This window comes from Toxotes jaculatrix, chromosome 7 (assembly GCF_017976425.1).
Source record: "Toxotes jaculatrix isolate fToxJac2 chromosome 7, fToxJac2.pri, whole genome shotgun sequence".
NCBI lineage: Eukaryota > Metazoa > Chordata > Actinopteri > Toxotidae > Toxotes > Toxotes jaculatrix.
In genome coordinates, this window is record NC_054400.1 from 7,617,024 (window position 1) to 7,643,474 (window position 26,451).

The 26,451-nt window shown below is 39.5% G+C and overlaps 2 protein-coding genes across 4 annotated transcripts; both read right to left on the minus strand.

The window, feature by feature from the left end:
- Positions 1 to 750: 750 nt before the first annotated feature.
- Positions 751 to 18,653, minus strand: ndufs4 (NADH:ubiquinone oxidoreductase subunit S4). Its single transcript, XM_041043057.1, has 5 exons — positions 18,517 to 18,653; positions 16,007 to 16,085; positions 4,228 to 4,400; positions 2,742 to 2,815; positions 751 to 1,725 (listed from the first exon to the last, which is right to left on the minus strand). Exons 1-5 carry the CDS (start codon positions 18,597 to 18,599, stop codon positions 1,622 to 1,624), a joined length of 513 nt encoding a protein of 170 aa, XP_040898991.1. The 5' UTR covers positions 18,600 to 18,653; the 3' UTR covers positions 751 to 1,621.
- An 879-nt stretch (positions 18,654 to 19,532) lies between these two features.
- fsta (follistatin a) lies at positions 19,533 to 25,893 on the minus strand. 3 transcript variants are annotated; one of them, XM_041042915.1, is made up of 6 exons: positions 25,737 to 25,893; positions 24,321 to 24,512; positions 23,900 to 24,118; positions 23,525 to 23,749; positions 22,711 to 22,941; positions 19,533 to 20,676 (listed from the first exon to the last, which is right to left on the minus strand). In XM_041042915.1, exons 1-6 carry the CDS (start codon positions 25,825 to 25,827, stop codon positions 20,588 to 20,590), a joined length of 1,047 nt encoding a protein of 348 aa, XP_040898849.1. In that variant the 5' UTR covers positions 25,828 to 25,893; the 3' UTR covers positions 19,533 to 20,587. The 3 variants fall into 3 exon arrangements, with proteins under 3 accessions (XP_040898849.1, XP_040898847.1, XP_040898850.1); XM_041042913.1 differs by having other exon boundaries at positions 24,315 to 24,512; XM_041042916.1 differs by having other exon boundaries at positions 19,533 to 21,172; positions 24,315 to 24,512.
- Between the last annotated feature and the right edge of the window lie 558 nt (positions 25,894 to 26,451).

Consider the following 26,451-nt stretch of genomic DNA (forward strand, 5'->3'; position numbering starts at 1 on the left):
TCAGAGCAGTTGTATCGCTGATGCTTGCGTTGTAATGATGATTTTGAACAATGCCACTGCGCAGCCGTTCTCATTTCACATACATTATTGTGCTTATAAGCCAAGACGGGCGGAATGCTTTCAACTTTTATGGTACAAAGTTGTGCCAAGAGCATTTTTCCCCGCTGCTTCTATCCGAGGGGATTTCAAAGGGGGAAAGCAACACATGCTGTCATTCATGTCCTGCCGTTCAGATGGACCATTACGCTCATATCAGATCGGCGCTTTTGATGTCCCGAGTGACAGAACAAAATAAATAGCGAGCGCAAGGCTGTGAAAGATTTGCAATGCAGTGCGTTAATTAACGAAGGGCTATACCAATTAGGCGCCCATGATTGGTGTGCGAATATCAGTGCAGTCACGCAGTTTGGGACTGGGCGCAGAGTAACACCACTGTTTACTGAACACGAAGACCATAAACAAGCGCTGGCAACAAGTACACTGCCAAGTGTGAATAGCTGGGCATCTCATTTATGGCTTTTCCAGAGTTCTGAACTTTATCTCAATAGGAGACAAACAGAGTTGCATAGTTTAGTATTTTATTGGCTCACAGAGAAATTTTGGTTTTGAGCAAATAACTAAATTAAAAGGGCCGTTTTTCCAAATCTAGAATGGAAATTAGTAAGTGCTTCATACAAAATGTGCATATTAAAAGCAGAATTAGTCGTCTTTTAATGTAGTCTTAGACTTTTGAACCTTTCTTGGTCAACAGTTAAATTTAAATGCTATTTATGTTTGTATTTTTTTTTTTTTAATTACAGTTGTCTGCAGAGCTCCAGAAAAGTTGAATTGGGATCATTTGACTGGCAAAAAATTAACTGATAACTATTTTGAAATTCAATTAAACATTTTAAGTTATTTTACAAGTAGAAATTCCAAACATTCCTTAGTTGTAGCCTCTCATTTGTGAGGATTTGCTGCTATTTGTTGTACATTATGATAAACTGAACATTTTTGGGTTTTAAACTGTTGGTGAGACAAAGATACGCTGGGCTTTTTTTTTTTTCCAGATAAACAGATAAATCAATTGTGAGAGTGATTGTTAGTCGTAACTCCAGTTTTTCCAGGTAAATGGCAGGTCTCACTAAAAAGGTAATGCAGGTTAACATTTTAGGATGATGATCAGTAATCTCACTGCACACATGCTGCAGTAAAAAACAAAAAACAAAAAGAAACCAAAAACAAAAAACTGTTCCAAGTTCCTATTTAAATTCCAGTTGTGCAGCTCTCAAAACACTGAAACAATTCAGGTAACAGGATGGAAACAAACACTCACACAAGAAAAATGTCACTGGTTCTGGCCTACAGATCTATTTATCCTCATGTTTAAACAGTTCTAATTGTAATAATATGTTTCCCTTTGTTTTGCTGTTGCACAACTTGACTCAGAGAACCAACACTTCATTAATCGTAGACTACATTAGGTAGTCAGTAATGAGGTGAATGTTTGAAGAATAAAAGCGATAATGACCCAAATGTTTGGTTTCCACATATATAATTATGCATTTATTGACAAGAATGATACAGGTCTGCTGTGGGACAAACTAAGGGTCAAGCCAACTAACAGATGTGTGTCTTCAGTTTACTTTGCAGACCTCCTGGTCCTCTTGTCCCAGGAGAAGTTTGCGCCATAGGATTTCACCCGGGGCTTCGAGGTCCTCTTCTCAGTTATATCGTAGCTCCAACCTGAAGCAAAAACAACATCATCAGAGTAAGGCATGGGGGTGAGAACGTCACGTATATTCACTTTGGACAAGTTCCAACCACAATGAGGTGTTTTGTAGATATCAGCAGGCTGTGTGTAGTCAGAACTGCACTAATCGTTTTCATGGTGCAATAAACAGAGTAAGCCAGTTTCCTTTGCTTAGTTTCAACAAACTTTCCCAGATGGTTCAGTTCTCTGAGTGAAAGTTAACTTTCTATTGGACACTGTGGGAGGACTGTTTTGAATGATCCTGTAAGCCCATCAAAAGTATTAGTTTTATTACTTGATTTGTCGTATTGTCATCAGTTGTTTTTGTTGAAATGAAGAAATTTTAACAAGTTCCATTTTACTATTATCACTGTGACTTGATGACAGTCTTGGTCTAATATACTATACTATATATACTATACTATAAATGTTTAAATATATATATATATATATATTGTCAATATCCAAATGGTCTCTGCAAGACTTTGATAAAAAGAGTTGAGTTTATCTTCAAGAGTCTGATAACATATTCAACGTATAACTGAAGTAATTGTTGAAATTAAATAAAAACTAAAGCTTTCAGTTACCATACAGAATGGTAAAGTGCCTCATTGATGCTTTGCATTATGTGATGCTGTAACTGACTCTATTCTGGATTTGATCAAAGTGCACACGGATCTAGATTAAATCTTGTTACTTCTGCATCGACCAGATCCCTCTCTGATGCAGTCAATACAGCAAAACTGGCAACCACCTCAATAGCTGTAAGCATCACAATCCTCTTACTACCAAGAGTAACTTACTATTACTCCTAATAGTATTACTTATACATCTAATAATGATTAAATTTAGTTAAATGTACTTATATTGTCTTTATTTAAAGTTTAACTATCTCTTCATTCTACTGATTGGCCATGATTATAGGGGGCACTGCATTGCATTTTTTTTAAAGTATTACTTTAAATGTTAAAGTCTATCTAAAATCTCAGAAAAGTCTTAGATTTCTTACCATTTTTCTCAGCAAAAGCAATGGCATCTTCCTTGGTGGAGAAAGAGAGCACCATGTTGGACAAGGGATCAGCTCTGAAAGACAGAAAGAGCTGTTAGCTACAAAATGGTCACATGACATGAGGTAAATATAAGAAATGTTTTATGATCCAAAATATAAAATCATTACTCAGAGGGTCTAAGGATAGAGGGTGTCTATTGTATGTTCTACAGAATGCAAAACCCTCTGAGGCTAATTTGTTAGCTTGGGCTATATGAATAAAGTTGACTTGATTCAACTTAAGACCAAAGATCATTTGCTAGAAGAAATGCTGACAGATCAATCCCCTATTAATATAATTAGGATAGGGATGGGGCCGATCCGATCCAGTATCGGTATCGGTTCCGATACCAACATATTTCACGGATCGGAAATTTCCGATCCAACCTGCAAAGATTTCCGATCCATGGACCATGTCTGTGCATTAATGTCTGCTGAAAGGACTCCACAAGTGATTCCCTGCCGGCTGCAAACTGTGGAATGGATTTCCTGAAGAGAGGTGTGTCTCAATGAGACAAAGAGTAATGAGACACCGCCGTTCAGGAAGTCCATTCCACCGTTTGCAGCCAGCTAGCAGCCGATCACTGAGCAGCACCGAGGCTAACTAACTTTTCAGCGCAACATGTCCGCTGTGTGGAAATATTTTGCACTAGAAACACCCCAAAGCAAGACAGTAACGTTTGCAAAGCCGTTGTACCGAGGGGCGCGAGCTCCGTCGCGACCTACAAGTGGTAATAAGTACCGATTAGCTCGATGCTAACATATTATGGAGAATCCCATTGACAGGCTAGCGCATTAGCATTGGTAGCGCTGTTAACTCTTACACTCAAACGATAAACCAAAACGGAACACCATAACAGTAAAGTCATATAGGTAATTCACACACCAATATTACTCACAGACTTATGTACCTTCTAGGTGCAGCAGGAAGAAAATGAACTGTGAGTGTACTTCCACCCCTCGGGATGTTTGAGATTTGAAAAACCTTTATTTGTTTCTGCTACAAGAGCCATGAGACTTAATTTGTGCTGATCAGATCAAGCAGCCCTTTTTATTTCTATTTTATTAGGAGAGGGGTAGTGTAAAAGAAGGTTACCCTTTATGGGTATCTCTTGAATTTAATAAATATTGACTGTTAACAGGATTTCCTGTTTTTCTGACTTTCTTTTCTGACCTTATACTTACCTCAATGGTACATACATGCATATATTTGTACATGTCATACTTGCCTGTAGAGAAGATTTATTACAGCATCATTTAAAAATCAAGAATAATGATAATAATAATAATATTAAAGTAAACAGGGCTCTGGTATCAGAATAGTATTGGTTTCAGCAGATGTCCAAATTCAGGTATCAGGATCGGATCGGAAGTGAAAAAATGTGGATCGGTGCATCTATAAATAAGGATAAAAAAAAAACTGCCATGACAGGAAGGAGATTCTTACGTTGAGGCCCAGCCCATCAGTGGGTTCTCCCAGCGCTCTCTGGTATCAAAGTCCATCTTCCACTTCTTGGTGCTGTTGATTCCTGACTGCATGGCTGTCTTGGCAGGTACAAAAATGTGGACCTTGCGTGTTTTGATGTGCTCCTCGGGGACCCCTGTCAGAGTGGTGATGTCCTGGGGACAGAAAGAAACGAAGCACATCCTTCGGTAAATGAGTTAAGCTACTGTCACGCAGGCAGACACCTGATAGCAAATTTTAAAAACTAAGTAATACACTGGCCAGTAAAGTCCACAATGAAAACTGAATTATTTTTAAATGTGTATGAAGTAAATGATTTATGGAGGACAATTCAGCGAAACCCCTTTGTAAGCGACTAAACATGAAGGTTAGAAGCACGTTCAACTGAGCAGTCGAACCAAACACTAAAAGCAGTGAAGGTTTCCTTTTTATGATACCATGTGAATGAAAATAACAAAGTGACATGTTTCTGGTTGCAGACCAGCCATTTCATTTGACTTGGTGGCTGATGTCTTTTTCTTTCCCTGCAAAGAATGAGGGTTCATGCAAAGATATATGCATGTGTGTTTGCTGAGAAAGGTCATCTGAAAGTTAGCATGCAGGTGTTAAAAAATACAACTTGAAGCTCTGACAGTGTGTTCTTGATGTCAGAAAAAGGGGTCTAGGAAAATGTTCAGTGGCTATAAAAAATACTTAGGTAATCAACTACTTTATGTTTTATATTGTTGTACTTCACATCAATCTGTAGAGATTTATTTTCACTTTAAAATGTCAGGGTCAAAAAAAGCTCAAATGCATCTTCAGTGTCAGAAAAACAATAAAATATGAAACATTCAAGGAGTGAACACATTTTACAGGCAATGTAAAATAAACTAAAAGTTTGGATTGTATTTTTATTGTTTCTGTCATCTGATGTTCACTCTGCGGGCATTATGGTCTCTGCCAGCACAACTCTTACAACTACATAAGAATCTTTCCTGTTCTTTCAATTTTCTGTGATTTTTTCATTTTGTTTTTTTGACATGTTGCTCGTAAATGTCCATCAGCGATTAATGGACCGGATACTTCCCAAACAACAGTTCAATAATTCACATTTTTGTTTTTCAGATTTTAAATTTGTGCACAATTTTAGTGTAACTTAATAACAGCCTTATTTAAAAAAAAAAAAAAAAGAAAGAAAAAAAAGAAGAAACCATAGCTTACATATGTGGAAAAAGTCAACACTGGATTCAAAGGAAATAAAATAAAAACAGAGTAAGAAGATTATAAAAAACATCTTTATGCTGTTATTCATACTCTTGAGGTGGATGAAATTAATGCCTAATACTTGAGGTGATTTATTCCAGACCATCAGAAAGTAGGCCAGCACGACCAGAGGAGGAGGAGGGGCCTCTGGGCGTACTAAATGTATATTCCTGAGCAACTGGAGCCCCTTCAAGCTCCTATCAAGGATCTGGTCCAATTCTACAGGGAATTAGCAAACAAGCGATGGGAAGTCGGCGACAAAACACAGACGAACCTCCCAGCATGCAGGCAGCAGCCACCCAAGACTGAGGGCTTTCCAGGGTGCTCTCCTTTCAATACAAGAATTTTACACATTTCAATGGCCATTACAACTTCAAAGAATCAAATTTTCATCATTGTCTGTCATCTGCCAGTTGATTTGTAGAAAGGGGGTCGTTTTGCATGAACTCAACACAAAAGCCCGCCTTTCCTTGGGCGAAGGAGCTTCCAATGGTATTTAAGCCAAGGAAATTACAGGTCCAATTGCTTAACTACTGCTCGTTTCAGTGAAATATCTTTTGCCATGCTAAGAGGCAAGACCAGACTGAATTTAATCATAAACAAGATCTGCACATTGAAAAGATTGTTAAAATGAAAGGGAAAAGACGAACAAAAGGGGGAAAAAAACTTCACAAGTGCTCGGTAATTATTTCCGGCTGCCCTATCTACTTAACCTTAACAATTCCCTCTTGTCACAGAGAGGAGGAAAACATGTTCTCTTCACCCAAAGGGGGTAATGGTGGACAGTTCATGACACAATTATACACAAGACAGTGTGAGAGAACAACAAAATGAGATGCTAGGGGTTTTTCTTTCATTCTGCTGCAGGTAATCAAAAATATTTTAAAATCTTTCTTTCGGCAGGATATAAGTTTTTATTTTCAGTGGATAATGTCCAAAGGATTTGCTCTCCAAAAGCCTGAAGCAAGAAAGAAAAACTTCCTGAGAACAAAACTATGTACAAAACTGCTTTGTACACAATGAGCCATAACACTTTTGGAGTTGTGAACTGGGGGGGGGGGGGGGGGGGGGTTTCATATACAAATATGGGGTTTCATATACAAAGATATACAAATATCACCTTTTGGGTTAAGGTAAATCAAATGTGCAGTCTGAAACATTTCGCAGTTCTGTGGTCTGGTGTGTTCTGGGGGATAGATGCATGAAAATCCCTCTCCGAGACGCATTAGAAATTATACCCTTGGGATTAGCAGGCCAGACTAAGGTTACGCGTATGTACGTTACATAAACCATAACTGACACATGAGGCCCATGTATGGTAAACTGGTGCAGTAATTTGTCCAGATGTAGCAGACCTTAAATCACATCTTAGGCGTGGATGAGCACAAAAGGTCCTTCATGAATGAGGGAGGATGTGTCAAAACAAAAGCTCTGCCAAATCACTGAAAACACACTGCTCATTATCTGACATTGTTTGCAAAAATACGAGTCTAGACTTCTATGATACTTGCACGCATTACACTGAAAGCTAGGAGGGTTATTGGCATAACAGACTCACCCACAATACCCAGATTCACAAAGGGAATGATTGTGGCTGGAATGTGGTGTGTTCCCAGGAAGACTAGAGAGGGCCATCACAAAAGGAAAACCCACACGGTGGGCACTTTTTCTTCTGCCATGTACAGGAAGCAAAATGAGAACTATCAAGTTTGACACTATTCACAGGGCCTTCACGGGGCCCTACAATACCTGGCTGGGCAGACAGAATGCAGGGCTTAAGAAAGGGGGGAAAAAGGCTGGCAAAGTCTCCGTCACGTGAAAGCGTGTCGATATTTCTGACACCTCCAGGCTATGTGCCAAATAAAGAGCATAGGAGCTTGTCGCTGTGGGGCCGCTAGGCCCACCAGAATGCTGAAAGCTGGTACCCCTAATGCTCCAACAGAGACATGGGATGGAAGATTTCTGCGTAAACAAGAAAAAAATCTCAATGTGCTTAAGTGTAAAACTGTAGGAAATAATGAGATTTCAAAAAGATGGAAAAGTATAAAGAATGTAGTTTTCTTGTGGGGTAAGCTGAGGTGCAACTTGCCTCTAAATCAAATATTTGTGAAACTGGCTGTATTCAGATTAATGTGAATGAAACAGTCTTTTACATCCTGGTATTAATTTCACTCCACTTAGAATCCACTGAAGCAAGATAAGTCTGATTGAATTTTTTTTTTTTTTTTTTTTGGGGGGGGGGGTTCATGTTAATGAACGTTCAGAGCAAAAACAGCCCTGTGTGATATACTGTCCTGGACGTCCAGTTTGAGTAATAGATATATGAGTTTGAAGGATTCTCACCCACCAAAACACCGCAGAGCGGTTTATAATACTATGAGACAAGATTTTACAACTCTGGAAAGTTATGACTTTGTCAAGTCTTTTATCTTTCATTGCAACGATTGCAGGGTAAACAGAAGAAATACAGTGTTCAGGTTACAAAGTAATACACCAGAAATGTGTGCTTGCACATGTTGAAATAAATGTGGACGCTGTGTTTTTCCCACACTGTGCTGTTGTCTTTTTGAACAAAAGCCCTAATGTTACATCAATCAAAGAGTTTTTATTTCTACAATACAACTTATAACAACTTGTATTTATTTCTCTGGCTCTGACACAGGAAGGTGTCATCTCTGCTCTTAATCCCGCCTACAACACTCTGATTGACTCAGTTGTTTTTCCAACAATGGAAACATCCATCAATGAACACAACAAACAACCTATTTGAACTTCTGTGAAAGCGGAGATGAGGGCAGGAGTTTGAAACCAGGCTAAGAGAAAGCATCCCCCTCTGTTTCTGTATGTGTTCGACACTGGGCTAACTGTTAAACTGTCTTCCAGCCACTACTGTCCCCATATCATTTAGCACATCTTGTCAGTTTCAGATGATTTGCAGGTGAATGTCCACATTTCCTGGAGTTCATTTCCCACAGTTTGTACAGTGGAATATCCAAACCATTTTTTTGCCTGCTCAGTGATATAAAATATGGTCAACATATTTTTTCTGATATCATTTGCAGATCTGGTCCAAATGAAAGAAAGGTTTAAGGATTTTTGTGGTATGTCATGCATTTCTGTAAAGGGAATTATCTGATCCAAGAGAATAAATGTAATTTACCATAAAAAAAGTGGTTTGCCAAAAAGAAAATATCTCTAAAGAATGAAAGTCAGATATTACTTTTGGATGCATCTTTGAGAAAATGACCAAGTAAAGCAATACATGTGAATGTTTTGAGCGTGGGGAGCTTTGAATAGTGCTTCATATGCACTCCATATAAGACTTGGAGCATCATGGGGTATGGCAAAATGAAGACGAGGACTTGAAAAGAGGTGAGTATAAGGACCATGTCTTCTGAGCACATCACTGTTCATTCACTTAGTGAACTGAATAGCGCCTGTCTTTTTCACTCAATCACCTGATACTCCCTTTGTGCCCATTTAGAAAAAAGGGGACTATTTTAAACCTAAAAGAAACCATAAAGGGAAATTCACATCTGTTCTTACAATGATTCTGGCTCAATTATTAGTTGTAAAAATGATCAACTCTCCAATAAAACAGAGAGAGCAGACTACTACTAGCGAACTGACATTAAAAGGACACAATAAATTAATTCATAATTAGACTAGTATGGAAACAATTATATGATGGACAGAGAATTAACTGCCACCAATATTAATAACTGGTTAGGGCTACGATTAAATTTATTTTCTTGATTAATTGATTGTTTTGTCTCTAAATTTTTAGAAAAGAGTGAAAACTGCCCATGCACCTTCCCAGAGGCCAAGGTGACATATTTAAATTCCTCGTTTTGTCTGATCCAAAGTCTAAAACCTCAAAGATAATCACTTCAAAATGAAAACAAACAAAAGCAGGAAACTGTGACAGTTAACAAGCCTTCACCGGAATACTTTCATTTTAGCTTGAAAAGTAACTAAAATGAACTGATTTATTAAAGTAGTTGTCATTTAATTCTCTCAATCAAGTAACTAATTATTTCACTAATTCAGCTCTATAAATATTACTTATTCAGTTCAACTGCTGTAATAACTGAGAATCTATGAATTGAAAACGTAACATAACAGATTAATCATTCATAACCATTATATAATAATAATCATTCATTGCAGACATATGTGTCTTCTAATCCTACAAAATCAGTCCAGATACAGGCTCATTTTGTCTAATAACACTGGTACTGACAGTCCTATTTTTTTAGACTTGTAAGGGTTTACAAACCTAAACCGAGGTACAGAGTGTATTTTCCTGTCAGTACAGTAACCAAATAGACAAACAAGTAAACAAACAAAGCTCATCTGTGCATGATTGACTCAGACAAAACGCTTCTAGCATCACGACCAGGTCGTTATGGGCAGTGGTGGACACCGTGACAGCCGTGACACAAGTATGGTCCAGCCTATCACAGCACGGACACCCGTGTGCCAAAACTACAGACCGGCAGCCCCGGAGGGGTCATAAGGTCAGCCAAGCTGAATCATGTTGAGTCAGCATGTGGTGAAAGCCCAAACACATCACCCTTAACCCCCCACTGTCCAGCCAACAACCAGACCAAGAGCTTCACTCATCAGCCTCTGCCGGTTCCCACCTTCAGACGTCTTTGAAGTGGAAAAAGCGTGCCAATTACTGATTGGACATAGGGGGCGTCTCTAATAGAAACAAATATTATGTTGCTTGCTCATGTGTGGGAGTGGTTCAGCTCTGGAGAACAAGAAGCAGCTGGCGTGAGGGCCATCTCGAATCTCACATTACACATACCGGTGAGGATCGGAAAGAGAGGGCAGCGGCAGAGGTCATTTATGAATATGTTGGATGCAGACACACTTGTTTGTGTGTTGTACAGCATCCCAAAGAGTCCATTTATCTTTTTACAAGTAAAATGTTTTATGATTAACCTGAAACCCTGAGGATTTATCAAGAAAAAATGCTGAACTTTCTCAGTTTTCTGTGAGTCAGATTTGAGGATGTGATGCTTTTCTTTCTTTTAAATTATTGTTAACTGAATATCTTTGGGTTTGAGGACAAAGCATGCAATAACAAGACGTCCCCTTAAGCTACGGGAATTAAATCACAACAAATCCAGTAATTGTTTCAGATCTGGTACACTTTATGTAGGGAAATTCAAAATGCAACACAAATTACATTAGAAAGTCTGTTTGTTGTTATGATACTACAACAAACAGACTGGAAATACAGAAAATGTTAGAAACCAGACATATGACAGTGTAGGATACCAAAACTATTTCATAAAATTAGAAACAGAGCTGTTAGCTTACAACCAATGAATAAATGGAAGTGTAGGCAATTCAATTTTTTTTTTTTTTATCCACTCTGCAAACACAACACTTTGCAGCTAGACACTTCCTAAAACTACTCAGAACTGACAGGGCTGAGAAGTCCTCTTAAGAGGCTTAGTCTCTATGGAAGAGAGTGTTAATGAATGAAATACTATTTAGTGGATGATACATAATAAAGCCTCTTGTCTGGCTCTCTTCAAAGACCAACATCCTCTGACCCACTACTCCAAACTTGAGCCGAGAGATTTTTTGCATAAGCGCGCCGTATGAAAGGGCAACCAGACAAAACAGACACTTAAGTTGTCTATGTGTGAAGGAGGGAGGAAGGGTGGGAGAGGAGGATGCTGAGAGGGAGAGGAAAGGGGGTGGGGTGGTGAATGTGGTCTGCCCCACTGTAGGTCACTCTGTGTCTGAGGCTAGACAGGCTTAGAGAATATACACTCCTGCACTGCAAACCTAAACTGCTTCTGCTAAATTTATCCTCATAGTTGGGATAGCTGGATTTGCACTCTGATTCTATGCCTTTGTCGTCCTACACACTGATTTTCTTGCACTTTCGAAATGTGAAAGCAAATACCTGTTTAAGGTCGCCGTATCTGAGAGTACTTTGCCGAAAGACACTCACAGAACATATTTAATTCTGCGGAAATTGAGTTCTCAAGTGACACAAAGCAAACTGGTGTGTCCAACTGAATAGCCCTAGTAGTGTACACAGGGGATCTTGTGCTAACCAGCTTTCTTTGAGTGATTTCTGTACCAGGGAATTTTCTGACATCTTTGCATGATAAATATTGACCGACAGATCTCAGGATCTTTTAATCTGATTTCAATTTAGCTCTTTAAAAACAACCAACAACCTGCCTTTAGACTCAACTAACTTACCGCAATATAACCTCACATCTTTTGTCCAGATGTGATGTTACTTGCCAAGCAAGCGCTGGGCTCTAAATTTCAAGATTTCAGATCAGCAAACTCAACATGCCAAGCATCAAATGGGCCTACCAATTTAATACTCTCTTCCCCTGCCCGTCTTCCTCCCTCCTTCCCCCTCAATTCCCCACACTCTAATAACTGTCCTCTTCTGTCTCATAAAACGCTAGAGCTTTTAGAGAACTCTATAACAAGGCTTCACAAGCGCTTTAAGATTATGGTGTTGTCTTTATGTGGAGAGAGGGAGCGCACTTGGCCATGGCTGAAGCAGGAGTAGACATTGAGACACTCAGGCATAAGTGGGGGATATTGCATTATGGCATACTGAAACAGCTGCTAAGGTTATAACTGCAGTTGTTTCTGCAAGGGGCCAGAGCGTAAGGCTAAAGGCCTGGCTCTAATCAAGGGAGGTCGCAGACATTACGTGTAAAGCTGTATATCAGTGGCCAGCCAGCTGGACCCTGGGAGCTGCCCAGCATGCCTAATCAAACAGTAATTACAAACAAAACCAGGTCGGCATGGGCACTCTAGGGAACAGCTTTGGGCACTGGAGCTCCATCACGCAGGTCTTTTTATTTGGCTTTTTTTTTTTTTTCCTAAAATTCAGACAATGTCTTCAAAGATTTGCTCACAGTCACAGTTCAGGAAGATTTTAGATTTTTGTGAGCTTTTAAATCCAAGGGCAGGAATAAACAAAGAATTGTTTTTGTTATTTAATCTGCTGATTACAGTCTTGATATTTAATTAATTGTTTGGTCATTAAAATTTCAGACAACAGTAAAAAACAAATGCCCAAAAAGGCCCCCATCTAATTGCCTACGGTGACAGCAAATTACTTTGTTTTTGTTTTTTTTTTAATTTTCAACAACTCGAAAACCCAAAGATACTCAATTTACTATCACATTAGATGGCCAAAAGCAGCAAATCCCTACACTTCAGAACCAAGAACTGGGGAATGTTTGGCATTTTTACTTGAAAAATGACTTCAAACCTGAAATACTGATTTTTCTGCCCACCTGGGGGCAGTGGAAACATCCTTTTAGCTCCAATTTCTGTCTCCACTAACTGCTGTGGGAAATGTACGTGACTTAAGTTGATAAATGTTCTACCACGTTCACCAGCAAGTCACTGGCTTTGTCTGTCTACTGTTTGGTGCTCTTCAGGTAGCATATAGTCGGTTTATTAGAACTTTTTTTTGCTGAAAACACCACTGATGAGAGCAGTGAGAGTTATTCAAAACAGTAAAGTTTTAGGTCAGAAAAAAACTGAAACTGTGAGCTGAAAGATGCTACAAGGCTCAAGAATGCAGAGTCAGGTGATAATTCTCCTTGAGTTCACTACAAGAGACACCTATCAAGTTACAGATAGTGATTTGAACCATTGTTTAAAAAAAAAACAAAAAACACTCATTATAGCCACTTTAATGACTTATCAACCGTCAAAAAACTGTTGCCCGTTATGTCTGCATCCTGCGGTAAAACTGTTCACAAATGCCATTAAAGTCCTCTTCACAGGATTAGTTCATATTTTTGACCTGCAGGAGATTCTTGCCCTTCATAGCCTAAATTTGTCTGTAATGGAGATGGCCAAACAAACTGTAGAGACGCAAGTTCCTGTAAGGTTTGCATTTTTTGGACAGATGAGAACTAAGGACAAGATAATGAGTATCACACAAATATTGTCGGACAGAGTTTTTGGAGTGAATTCAAAATATCATTTGCCCAGGCCAAAATGCAACCTCATCTAAATTAGGTTTTTTCAGAAATGTTCACTACACAACAAGTGGCACACCACTTTCTCCTCGGGCTGCTCGAGAGAGAGACAGCGTGCGAACCTGGCATAACCCCTCAGTGGATCGAGACCTTTGTTTGATTGGTCCAACCAGAAAGCAATTCACACTTATTGACAGCCTGATGAATGACTAGCGTGCTGACATATGCTGAATGCCCAAAAGGGAGAGTGCTCTCATTGCCCTCTTCCATGTGAGACAGAGACCACTGTACTGTAAACAGCTGAGGCCTCTCTTTTTGGCCTGTCTGGGTAAGCATTAGAGTACTTCCCGCCGTCGCCAGCAACAGCACGCCACAAAGGAACCTCTGTGGCCGACAACACTGAAGTGGCCACTGTCTTTTTCGTGAGTCTCAGGGTGTCTCACAAACTTTTTTCCATGCAAGCTTCTTTTCTTTCACCCCCTCCCCATTTTTTAGAGGCCCTTTTTTTCCTCTCCTCTGCTGTTCCTCTCAGTGGCCCCTACTGAGAGGACAGAGACAGACACTCCGCCCAGCCAAAAGGTTTGTCTGCCAGTATGGTCAGCTTTGGTCTGGGACAAAAGCGCACTGACGCTGCCCACACACAGCAAACCCCCCCAAACAACTCCACAACAGACTCCCACATTCTCCCCAAACTCCCTCTTTCTCCGTTATCTTCTATCTCCTTCGTTTTTTATTGACAAAGCCTTCACTTCAAAAGTGCCTTCTTTTTTTTGGTACAGTTGTTACATCACTAACTTTGGTAACTTCAAATGCACACTTATCACTGTTTAAACTGTGCCTTAGCACTTAACGAAAAGGGGCACCAAAGACCCCATCTGATGAAATATAAAGCTAAATACAGCTGTACCGCATACTTTATAGAAAAAGTAATTCTAAATAGTGACTTTACAGTCACCTGTGAATAAGCTTTAATTACATATTTCTAACTGACTCAAACCTGTTCTTCAATTGCTTTTGGAACTACGCTGTGTGCCCAAGCCACACCAGTTAACAAGTGTAGTGACTGCTCATAGAAAAGCCTCAATTATACTCCCTTGGGGACACGCACATGGAAAGCTGCGGACACCACAGACCCATGGTTGCGCTTATCATTCTATTTTCTAGCTCGCTGGGTGCAGACCATGCACAGTTGGTGGCCTTGTACAAATTAGTGGGTACACTGGCGTCCGCAAAGAGCTGTGTGCTCTTTGCTCTTTCTGATGATGAAATCTACGTCACTTGGACCTTCATACGTAAAATGTAAACTCATGGGATCTGCATCAATTTTCCTGTTTTTTTGTTCTCTTTTTCCTCAATTGTGAGTCAAAAAATGCTATAGCAGCGCAACACTAAATGAGGGGAGTGTGATTTTTCGTCATTAAGTAGTATGTACAATACAGAAAAGCAGCTACAATACTAAGATGAAGAGAATAAAAAATCATTATGTTGGGTGTAAGTTACCAACTAAACTAAACTAAAAGTTTAAGCTAACAAATATATGCTGCCAATGGAGACGCCAAGAGCACAATAGAGCACAGATTAACTCCAACCTGTGCACTGTAATTTAAAAATGACTGTGTGGATACATTGTGGACTTCAGGAAGTAGAGGACAAAGCAGAGCTCATAAGACCTGTACAGTATGCAAGCTAAGGCATGTCAATCAAGGTAATGCAACTAACATGTAAATTAACGGGCTATTGCTGGTGCCAAACAAAGAACCCTCAGGCAAGTGTCAAAGCTTCCACAACTCTGAAAGAGCAAAATAAATCACTGGTGTTACTGTGAATGATGATGTATCTCATCACTGACACCCTGGATTTAGGCTCAGTTGCACTCACACTGTCGCTACAATACAACAAACATACATCAAGGCAAAACTTAAGTACCTCAGCAATACCAATACTGCGCTTACTATTGTACAGGTGGGTATGCTACTGTTACATGACCATAGAGTTATGAAAACAATATAAATTGAGATCAATAGCAAACCATTCTGTAATAAGGGCAAAAAAACAAAGACCAGCATAAAAAGTATATTAGACCCTGACTGTAAATTACTTAGTATGTAACTGGTGGTTTTGGCTTGTGGAGACATTAGCATTTCCATATCCCAAAAAAGGTTGTTTTTTTTTTTAATTAAATCAAAGCTGATCTGCATTTCAGAGGCATCAAACATGCTCAGATTTTCATATTAAACTGTTTTTTCACCAAAACTCCATTTAGTAAACTATTTGTTTACTAAATGCTGATGGGAGAAGTGCAAAGTGAGGATTAATGAGAGCTGTGAGCACACATAGAACTACCACTGGTAACATTTTCCATTACCATTATATTGTTACAAAAGCCTACTGTCCACTACAAGCTCATTTTGGCAGCGAGTTAGGAGTTTTTTAACACATTCTCCAGGAAAGTAATTGGAGGACAGTAGATCAGACAAACACCAACTCGTGTATCACGTTGAACAGGAAGGGATCCTTACCAATTTCTCATCAACTGTAATAAGTTGCGTGTCTTGTCCTGGTTTCTCTGCCAGCCTCAATGTTGATGTGCTTGTAGACCTGAAAACCATTGGATAGAAATTACACGCAAAGCACAAACCGCCAAAGGCAGACAAGCAACAAAGAAGTAAATGACAAACAAGTTACATTCTGCAAACGCTAACAATCTTGGAGGAAGCGAAGGGGCAAGGATACAGTGAAAAAGAAGAGACCAGGAGTGAATCCCCCCCGCCCCCTCACATATTAGTTCTGTCTGGTGAATCTCTGGCAGACTGTCGCTCTCATCCTGGCAGGACGTCATGACAGGACGTGCTTAATGTTGGCTGTGGTCAACTGTCAGGCGAGGACTGTGTAGCTCTTTGTGATTGTGCAGCTGTGTCCTGTCACAAAACAGTAATGTGCCATCTAGGGACGGGGATTGATGAGATTTTATTGATAAAAACGCCATTATTGATTCTGTTTATCTGTCCGATTCTTTATTGAATCCTGATCAATTTCCTGTGTGCGAAGAAAAGTAGGCCTCAATGCAACTGGTTTTTTTTTTTGTTTTTTTTTTTTAATCTCTGAGCCTTTCAGAGAATATTTGTACAGCATTAATTTTCACTTAGGTTTTCCTAGTCAAAGAAAAAAACTGCTAAGGCATAACATAGTATATCTACTCTTAAACTATTCACTTTTCCTTTGCTGTGCTAGACTTTTGTTTCATAAGTCAACTGTCTGTGCCAACAAACTGTCTAAGCAATTAAAGACATCCGTTTTCATATCATCAACATCTTTACCAACTCACATATAAGGAAGAAATTAACCACTGATTGACTAGCTGCTGATTTAGCAAGTATTAAATCTGTCATCTCTTATTTAATTAACTCATCTTGTGCATGATCAGGCCAATGTCTGAGTATAAATAAAGCCATAATGTGTAATGTGACAATGTCCTCAGATTTCTCCATCATTAGGAGTATGTACTCAGTCTCTGTACTTGTCTTGTTAGATCTTAGTGCTGCATTTGGAACCACTGGCCATCACATCCTATTACAGAGGCTGAAACACTGAATTGATATTAAAGAAACCACACAATTTACCAGACTGATTTCAGTTTGTATACATTAACAATGAATCTTCCATTACACAGAAGTTAGACACAGAGTTCCGCAAGGTCCTGTGCTTGGACCAATTCACTTTGTGCTTCCTTAAGGCAGTATTATTAGGAAACACTCCATAAGCTTACATTGTTGTGCAGATGATCCCCATTTATATTTAACAGTGAAGCCAAATGAAACCGATCAGTTGGCTAAACTTCAAGCAACCTTCTGCAACTAAACTCAGACAAAATTAAAATTATTGTACTTGGCCCCAAACACTTCAGAAACAGATTATCTTATCTATCTAATTATCTAAATAATCTAGGAATGTCGGAATTATCTTTATTCAGGATATGGCCTTTAACCCCCACATAATACAAACTTCAAGAACTGCCTTTTATCACCTCAATAAGATTGCAAAAATCATCCTTTCTCCACGTTTAAGAGTAGGCTTAAAACTTTCCTTTTCGATAATACTTATTTTTAGGGCCAGCTTAGGCTTGCCTTCAACCATCCCCTAGTTACGCTGGCATATGGGTGGCAGGTCAAACTATTGATTAAATAACGTCAATCTCTGGCTTTCACCAATGCATTGAAGATGCAGGAAAAGGGCAGGAAACATAAGAGAAAAGAAATCTAACCGTTAGACACATCTTGCTGCAACATTATTATTTTTACTGCAGTGTGCAGCTCACAAAACACGAACTAGTTTGTTGACCAAGGGTAACCTAACATCACGTGCACATTGCATAAACATGTTGACTGAAACAGAAAAGAACAAAACATGTCGAGTAAAGCAATACCTTATAAAACTATCTTTAGCACATAAAATAGAGTCGTGTGTTATTGCAAGAAATCCATCTAAACATAAAACGATGTTATGCTAGCTGTTAGCTTCCTTGCAACCATCAGTTTATCCGGTTCAGTCGATAATTAAATAAAGATCCTCGTCTGGCCGAATAACATTAGTAATAGTGGAGCAGTGAGCATCTTTTTTTAAACAGCGTTGGTTCTTAAACTACTTTCTGTCCAGACTAGCTATAGCTAGTCTGGACAGAAAGTATTAGCTAGTATTAGCTAATTAGCTGGCTAGCCCACTGCAGTAAGGACACGGGATAACACACGTTAGCTAAGAGACTTGTTACTTTAAACGCGCAAGCAAGACCGCAGTTAAGTGTGTAGTCTCATATCCTGAGGGCAGAAAAGGACCGGGAACTTTTAATATGATTTATTTAAGTGCTTCATGCGTGAATGCTAGTTAGCTTACAATCACATATTAGCCTGTGACATACCAGACACACGGCCTCATTGCTTTGTCTTTAGTCGACTTGGAGTTAAATATTTTACAAAGAATGTCCCTGAGCAACTCTCACGTATATAAAACCAATAAACAATCAATATGGAATTACCTGATAGGATTCAGGAACATTTTAGAGGCTGCATTGCTCACAATTAAACGTCCGAAGCCGAGAAGTGACATTGAGGACGCCATGACTGTTGTCAACAATGACGTACGGCGACTGCGAAGGAACAAACAGTACGAGCGGGTTACGGAGACAGCTGGCCGAGAGAAGGAGGAAAGATGCCAGAAACTAAAATTACTTTACAGGGATGTGTCACTTACAGCCAGACATGTCCAGACACATCTACCGTCTATTCACGCCACTGATGTTTGTTTCATATCACAAATAACGTTGATGAGAGTGTTAACGGAAAGAAGCCCAGCACATCCAGAGGAATTTGCTTTTGTAGTCTAGAAATGTCCTTCGCCTTACCTCAATGAAATTAACATTATGTACTTTAACTTAGGTTTGTCTAAATTGTGAAAATATGACTGTTTGTTAAACGTGGTTGCTTTTCAAACACTCATAAGCTTTCTCATGTTGCTATTCCTGTCTAAATGCTTTTGATGAGTTTAATTGACTTTAAGAGCTCCTCTATCAGATGTTGCAACTAATTTATGAAATTTTAAATGCATATTGCATGTACTTAAATATGCATATACTATGAATGTAAATGCACAGTTTATGGAACAATTGTAGGGCTAAAGCACTATTATTTGCTGTACTAAATATTCTATTGTACAACTTGTAAAGTAATTTGACCAGTATTTATTGAGGCATACTGTATTAGAGGTGTAAATGAGATAAGTAAATTGAATACTTTATTGCACTAATGGAAAAAACATGTAAAATTCCTTGCCCACAATAACCAAATATACCCAGTGACATAAAAAGATTGATACCACAGTGTAATCAGATTTGTAAAATGTCTAATGGTAGATATCTCAATGCTAAATCTTATACTGTGTGTAGGTGTAACACTTTGATTTAGGTCTCACTTCTCCTTTGAATTAAACACATACACTGACTTAATGTTTAACTGCATACTCACAAATCAATACCACAGCAGAGTCAGAAAAAAGTATAAGGAAAAAAACTTTTATTGTTTCACTCTTCATATCTGTACAAATACCGTCAAACTTTGTATGTACATATGACATTTACATAAAAAATACAAAACTATATATTCATAACAGAATTTTGTATTTCTCTTGTGATGTTTGAAATAAAAATGCATTCTGAGAAAAAAAAACAAAACAAAAAGAAACAAAGTGATGAAGTCTGATATAGTGTTGAGTACTGAAGTACGTTAGTCCTAGTTTAGCTCTGCGAGAGCAATATGGAGCACATTGGCAAGAAGACAGCACACAAATGTTAATGGCACATTGTTTCCAAAATAATCAAGTATTGTCCAAAACTTACCTCTGCTCTAATGTGGTGAGATAAAATAAATGCTACTGAATAAGTCTAAAATTGTCATCTCAGTGTGGAAACAAATGAAACTGAGGAAAAACCAAAAATTATGAAAAGAAAAACAAATGGCTCTTTTTTTTTCTCTTCCATTACATCACTGCTGTGTTGCACCTTTTACAATGCTCTTTTGCAAAACCATTGAGAGAATCCCTTTGGTCAGTTATTATGAGTTGTAAACAAACCAGAAACACTTTATGTACATAAAATGATTGATATATTCCCAATAAATAAACACACAGCCTAAACATGCATTTACGTATGTGTGACATAAACATCTGTGATAGAGATTTGACAGAAACAAGCAGATTTTTACAGCTCAGGGAATGCAATTTACAGCTTGTAGAGGACTTATACTTACACGGTAACATGACAAATAAATAACACTGCTTCTCTTTGGACAAATATATTTCTTCATGATAAAAAAGAAAGTAAAAGGGACAACAACAAAAAGGGGGAAATGAGTGGTAACACAATATATCATGGTAGATAGTATGCCTGACATTGTAAATGTATAAATTATAAAACACAAAAAGTATAAATAAACATCTAGCAGACTGAACTATATGTATACTTCCTTTTTCTTTAAAAAATAAATAAGCATACACATAATGTACAGTATGGACATGATTCCTTGCCCTAGGACTGTTCCCCTAGTGATGGGAGCCTATCCATCCAGTATAGAAGATAAATGGACATAGGCCGTGTAGTCTGAGTCCTCATCTTCCTCATCCTCCTCCTGGTCTTCTGTAATGGCTATATGGGAGAATATATGGTAGCTGTTGTATGAATATGGACCACAACAGCACAGAATATCACTGAATGTTCTCAAAAAAAAAAAAAAAAAAATCTCACAGCAAAGCCACTGGCACACAGCCTCCATTTTGTTTCTTTTTTCTTTTCTTTTTTTTGTGTGTTCATATATATGTGTGTGTGTGTGTGTGTGTGTGTGTGTGTGTGTGTGTGTGTGTGTGTGTGTGTGTGTGTGTGTGTGTGTGAGGAAGGGTCTGTGTGACTTGGCATTAACAATTACTGTGGCATCCCCAATTACGCAACTTCCATTTACATAATCTAGCAAGTCAGGGCTGCAACAAGAGAAAAAGTGGGATGATGGAAAAGAGGGGTAGATGAGAGGTTGGGGTCGGGGGAATTACAAGGTGGGTTGGGATGGAGTGGGGGGGAGGGTGGCTGGTGGGTATAGGGGCACTGGGGCTGATGGTTCCAGTGGCTCGGGTCTCTGTTGGGCAGATTCCTGAAAGCAGACACATAACACAGAAAAGTGCTCTTGTGTTCTTGGATTTGCTAGTTTCTTTGCTCTGATTATTATTTTAGCTTCTGGCTCAAACATACAGGGAGGGAGGACTCTGTGTCACAGCCTGGACTCAGCAAGCAGGTCAGAGATCATCAACACAGTTCTGAGGTATTTTCTTTTCTTTTTACAGAAGAGATTTACATGTTAAAAAAAAAAAAAGCACACAAGCAAGAGCGAGAGTGACAATACAAAAAAAAAAACTAAACAAAAACAAACAAAAATGAAAGAAAAGAAAAACAACAGGCAGTCCCTCATCAATCCAAACAGATTTGTAATTGCTGATACATATTCTGGTAGACAACACATTCACTGGAAACAGCACAGACAATAAAGGTTAGCTGATAAGGGTTAACTTAAGTAAGAGAGCGTGGTTCTACAAGCTTCTTATGCTTATCCTGCACACTGTAAAGTATCACATTTATGTTTAGCTCATGAGGTGATCATAAAGTTGGTCCCTTGGATTCCTTTGCATACCTTAAGCACATCACATTAAGGTACTCAGTCAGGAGAAAGAAACTAACAAGGAGACATTCTTCTATATAGCAACTTGGAATGTAAATTTGATACTTCCTTGAGGCTATTGTTCAATTTGATGGTTCAACCCCAGATTTGTGAGTGCATGAATGACTCACTTTGGTCTGCACGTAGGTAGTCTACATGAATAACTACGTTAAAATCCATCGTCATCATCACTAACATGGCACCAATGTTACAATCACCTTATGCACATCATATGAGTATATATTTAAAGGTATTCTGTTCTTATGGACATGTTGGCAGTGTGGTGTATGTCACAAGAGGCAGTGCATTTTGAATTGATTGATTACAGCCAAAAGCAACAAAAGAAAAACAATACAAAAACACAAATACACCATTACTATGAAATTAGCAATGTGACCATGGAATTTACAAGCTGTAAGGATAGGACCACTATCATAAAAATAAACTGTTACTGATTAAAAAAACTGCACAAGATTTAAGGCAACCTGCTCCTGCAGGTCACTACCATGGCCATAAACTTAACTAGTTTTAAATATCAGGATTGTTCCACTGCAAAAACAAAATTAGTCTCCTTTATTATTCGAGCTAGTATAATGAAGTTAGCCTTTCCCAGACTCTTCGATAGAGTCGGCTGATGTTGAGTTGTGGGTGTTTTTTCATTCACCTTCCTGTTATTTTGTTTTGCAGAAGAATTGAAAAAAAAGTAAAATAAAAAAAAAAGCCAACGAGAACACAAGAACAAAAGCCAGCGACAAAGACAAAGTCATGCAAGTTCTTCCATTCCCAAGTCCTTTCTGCTTGCTTAAGCTGTGCTTGGTGGTGTGGCTGGGGTGGGAGTTTGGGGAAAGTTGGGGTAGGGGGCACTTTCAGGGGAGGTTTTTGTTGGGAAAGCAACATGGAATATTGTCTTTTGCTTGGAGAGGGAGGGAGTATTTTGTTTGATTTTTTTTCATGTTTTGCTTTTGTTATTTACTTACAGTTGCAAGATCCCGAGTGCTTGACTTCCAGCAGCACACCCATTGAACAAGCAGCTTGCTTCATGGCACATTCACTTGGATATGTGGTGTTGTCGCTGGCACACACTGCTTCATCTGTCCTGCTCTCCGGACAGGTCTCGTCACACAGTGAGCAGCGGCCCCGGCTCATCCGAGCATCCCACAGACACTTCTTCCCTGCGCTGCACTGGATGTCCTCACATGACTTGGCCTCTACAGTGAGAGAGGAAGAAATCAGCACAGGGGAAATCTTTGATTAGATGGATTATCATGAATGCTTTTCAAGCAGGATCAGATGACTGCTGAGTTTTTGGAGAACTAAGCTAGGAATAAAAACTAAATCCTGTTTTATAGGCTAAGGTCTTGTGGAAGGGAACAAGAAGTCATGTTTTAATTAGCATTTTTAAGTCTACATGACTTATATTGACTGCTCTCTGGATAAGAATCCATCTGACTCAAATATTAACTTGAAGCATGCCTTCGTGGCCCCCAGCACTCCCCTGTTTTGCTCTGTTTCTCCCTCCCCCTCTCTTTCCCTCTCTCCCATATGGGATAGAGCTGCCAACATCAGGAAATAATAAGATGTCTATCATTTCTTGAGCAAACACAAGCAACTACCAAACACTCTCTCTCTCCGAGACCCCCCTCCTCAGTGGAATGTTGGCAAAAATGAACAGTGAAAATCTGCAGAGCTGGCCAGGAAGAAAATGCACTCAAATAATATTCAAAGTCAGTGGCTGGAGGCGCTCACAGGGAGCAAAGTCTCGTGCTCTCACGTCTGTAGCTGGAGACTTACTGATGCATTTCCCCTCATATGCCACTCCAATAGATCTGCCCAGGAGACAGGTAGCTCTTCTCAGGTGACACGCGCTGGCATAGATGATCCCGTCGTTTCCACACAGGTACTGCTCAGGCGACGTCACCTCGGGGCAAATCCGATTACACGTCACACAATATGCGTTATTTGTCTGGTCCACGACGCATGTGGAGCTGCCGGGGCACAAGACGTCACGGCACGTTTCTGTCGAGACAAAGACGTTGCACGATTTTTTTTTTTTTTTAACTGACACGAAATACAAGGAAAACAAGAACAAACCGCGGTATTACTGGTACACTCAGCAGAAAGGTGAAATCTCGCAATTGCGCAGAATTAAAGATAATATTTACTTACTCTTGCACTTTCCCTGGTACTGCACGTCCAGGTCAGGGTGGCCTTTACATTTAGCCTTCAGCAGTGCGCATTCATCTTTGTAGGTCTTTCCATCTGAGCCGCAGACAGGTCCTTTCCAGGTAATGTTGGAGCAGTCTGGTGCGCACACGCAGCGCGGCTTACTTCTTCTGTTCATCTTGCACCTCTTTCCAGGCCCGCAGTCAACATTATCGCAGGTTTCTAAAATAAAAGGTCTGCGTTAAGTGATGCTAGTGACGATTTTGGCACTGTGCGTAAAATTAGTCTGGCGCATAAAGTACACACGGAAGGGATCATTTACGCACTTTGGTATGCGCAAATCAGAACATCACTAGGATTCATTAAACGAAATGGCTGTGGGTGTTTATTATGAGAGAACGAAGGGAAATGAGTGCACCTCCACCTTTGCAAGGCATGCAATTGGGGGCTCCGCCATTGAAGATCATCCACCTAAAGAGCGTGCTGTTAGGGACGTCCTCCTCGGTCCAGGACGTCCCCAGTCTCCCACTCCGACAGCACTCCTCCCTGCTCATTCCGGGCATGTAGAGCACCTGGCACCTCCCGTTCTTCCCCTGCTGCAACCAGCAGTTCCCAGCTGTAAACAGAAAAAATAAGAAAACCTCGAATGTCGCATGTTGAACGCCTGAAATCGCTGACCCAGACGTACTAGACACTCACGCAGCCTGTATTATCCGAGACACTCCCTCCCTCCCCTTTCGCCCTCCCGGCAGTATTTTGTCTGATTTTTTTGCGAGACTGTTAACACTTGCCTATCCCATCTGTGACTGACAGCCCTTACAATGCAGCCACAAACCAAAAAAAGTAATAAGAATCTTTGGAGGGGGGGTTGTCCTTTATTCCCTGCGTCTCCTTGTTATCACTGGACAGAAAGTGGAGTGTCTAGACAGTGTTAAATAGCAGCCAATCTCCCTCAGAAAACCACAGTCTTTAGGTAACAAGGCTAAACACACCACCGTCTCCAACGCCTCAGAACAATGTCCCAGACATATACCCAGCAAACCATGCCTTATTTATTAACAAACCAGAGAAAAGTTCATTTTAAACATGTATAGATTAAAAAAACTGAATCGTTATCCTAAATCTATGGCACAGAATATTCTTTTGATCCAGACAGCAGGATGTCTAACCGACACAGACACACATGACATTAAGTGTTCATGAGCTGGTGTGTTTCTTAAATTGAAGACATATTTCCATGATATCCTTTTGAACTTTAAGCTCCCATACAAAGAATGATAGGTACAAAAGTCTCCAGTTTTATTATTTCTTGTCATAACAAAAGAAGACTATTGCAAAAAAAAAAAAAAAGAACAAAAAAAGAAAAAAGCAATTTTTTTTTCACACAGTGCTGAATGGTTGCGTGCGGGAAATATATAAATAACACGCCCATAAACTCACAGTGGACATTCTGAAGTTTGGTACAGGTTTGACGACAACACCGTGAGACACAAAATGCGCATACAAAAGTATCAGAATATGCTCAGATATTGTGGAAAGCTGACGCTGCCACCAACGCGGCGTGGAGGCTTACGTGTGTGCGCCTGGCGAGGGCTGCAAAACTTGCCATATAGTCTCACTTTGAAGTGTCCCATATGGCACCTGTTTTATGGACACTTTACGCACGCACTATCTGATGTAGAGAGAGTTTTATCAGCGTGGAAAAAAGGGAACTCACTTTGAAAAGTTTGTCGGTTGCAGCAAGTAGGCTATCCGACACTCGTGCGCCTTTTGCGACTGACAGCAGTCGAAGTTTTTCAAAAACAGAGAGAATTAAAGAAAATTGATGAAGAGAGCTTACCTTGAACTTTTTGATGTTCCATGAGGTGACAAAGCCATATGAACAAGAGAAAAATGCCCGGGTGAAGGTGGTGTTTCAGCATCCTAAACATGATGGAGAGGCAAAGTGAACCACGTATTTGACACAGGCAGCGCAAAAGTAATCTGCTTAAGGTGGCAGTGTTGAATAAGTGTCAGTCTGAGAATGCAGCCTCTCTTTTTAAATCTATAAGGGGTCTCGGGTCTGGTCTGGTGGGCGGTCTCCTCTTCTGTGGGGGTGGGGAGATTTTTTTTTTCTTACCAAAGTTCTTTCAATCCCAATCAGGTGACATCGTTACAAGCAACTTTCTCTTGCCACAACAATTAAAGAATATGAAAATATGTCTGAATTAGTAATAAAACGGCATACTCTGGAATTTTGTGGCTTTGCAGTCAAACAAAGGAAAACACAGCAGATCAGAGAAAATGTGCCAGCTGATATGAATTTAGTTTTTGATAGAGAAAACTGTTATTAGTGTTCAGCTTTAATCGTTTCAGTTTTTTCATCACGCTATCTCAGTGTGAGGCAGGCAGCACGTTTTTACGCATGGCATAGCAATGTGCCTTCAAAGCAATAATAATAATAATAACAACAACAACAACAACAACAACAACAACAACAACAATAATAATAATAATAACAATGAAGGCAATTTCTAGACGTGACATTTATCACTTCATAATCAAACAGGCCCACT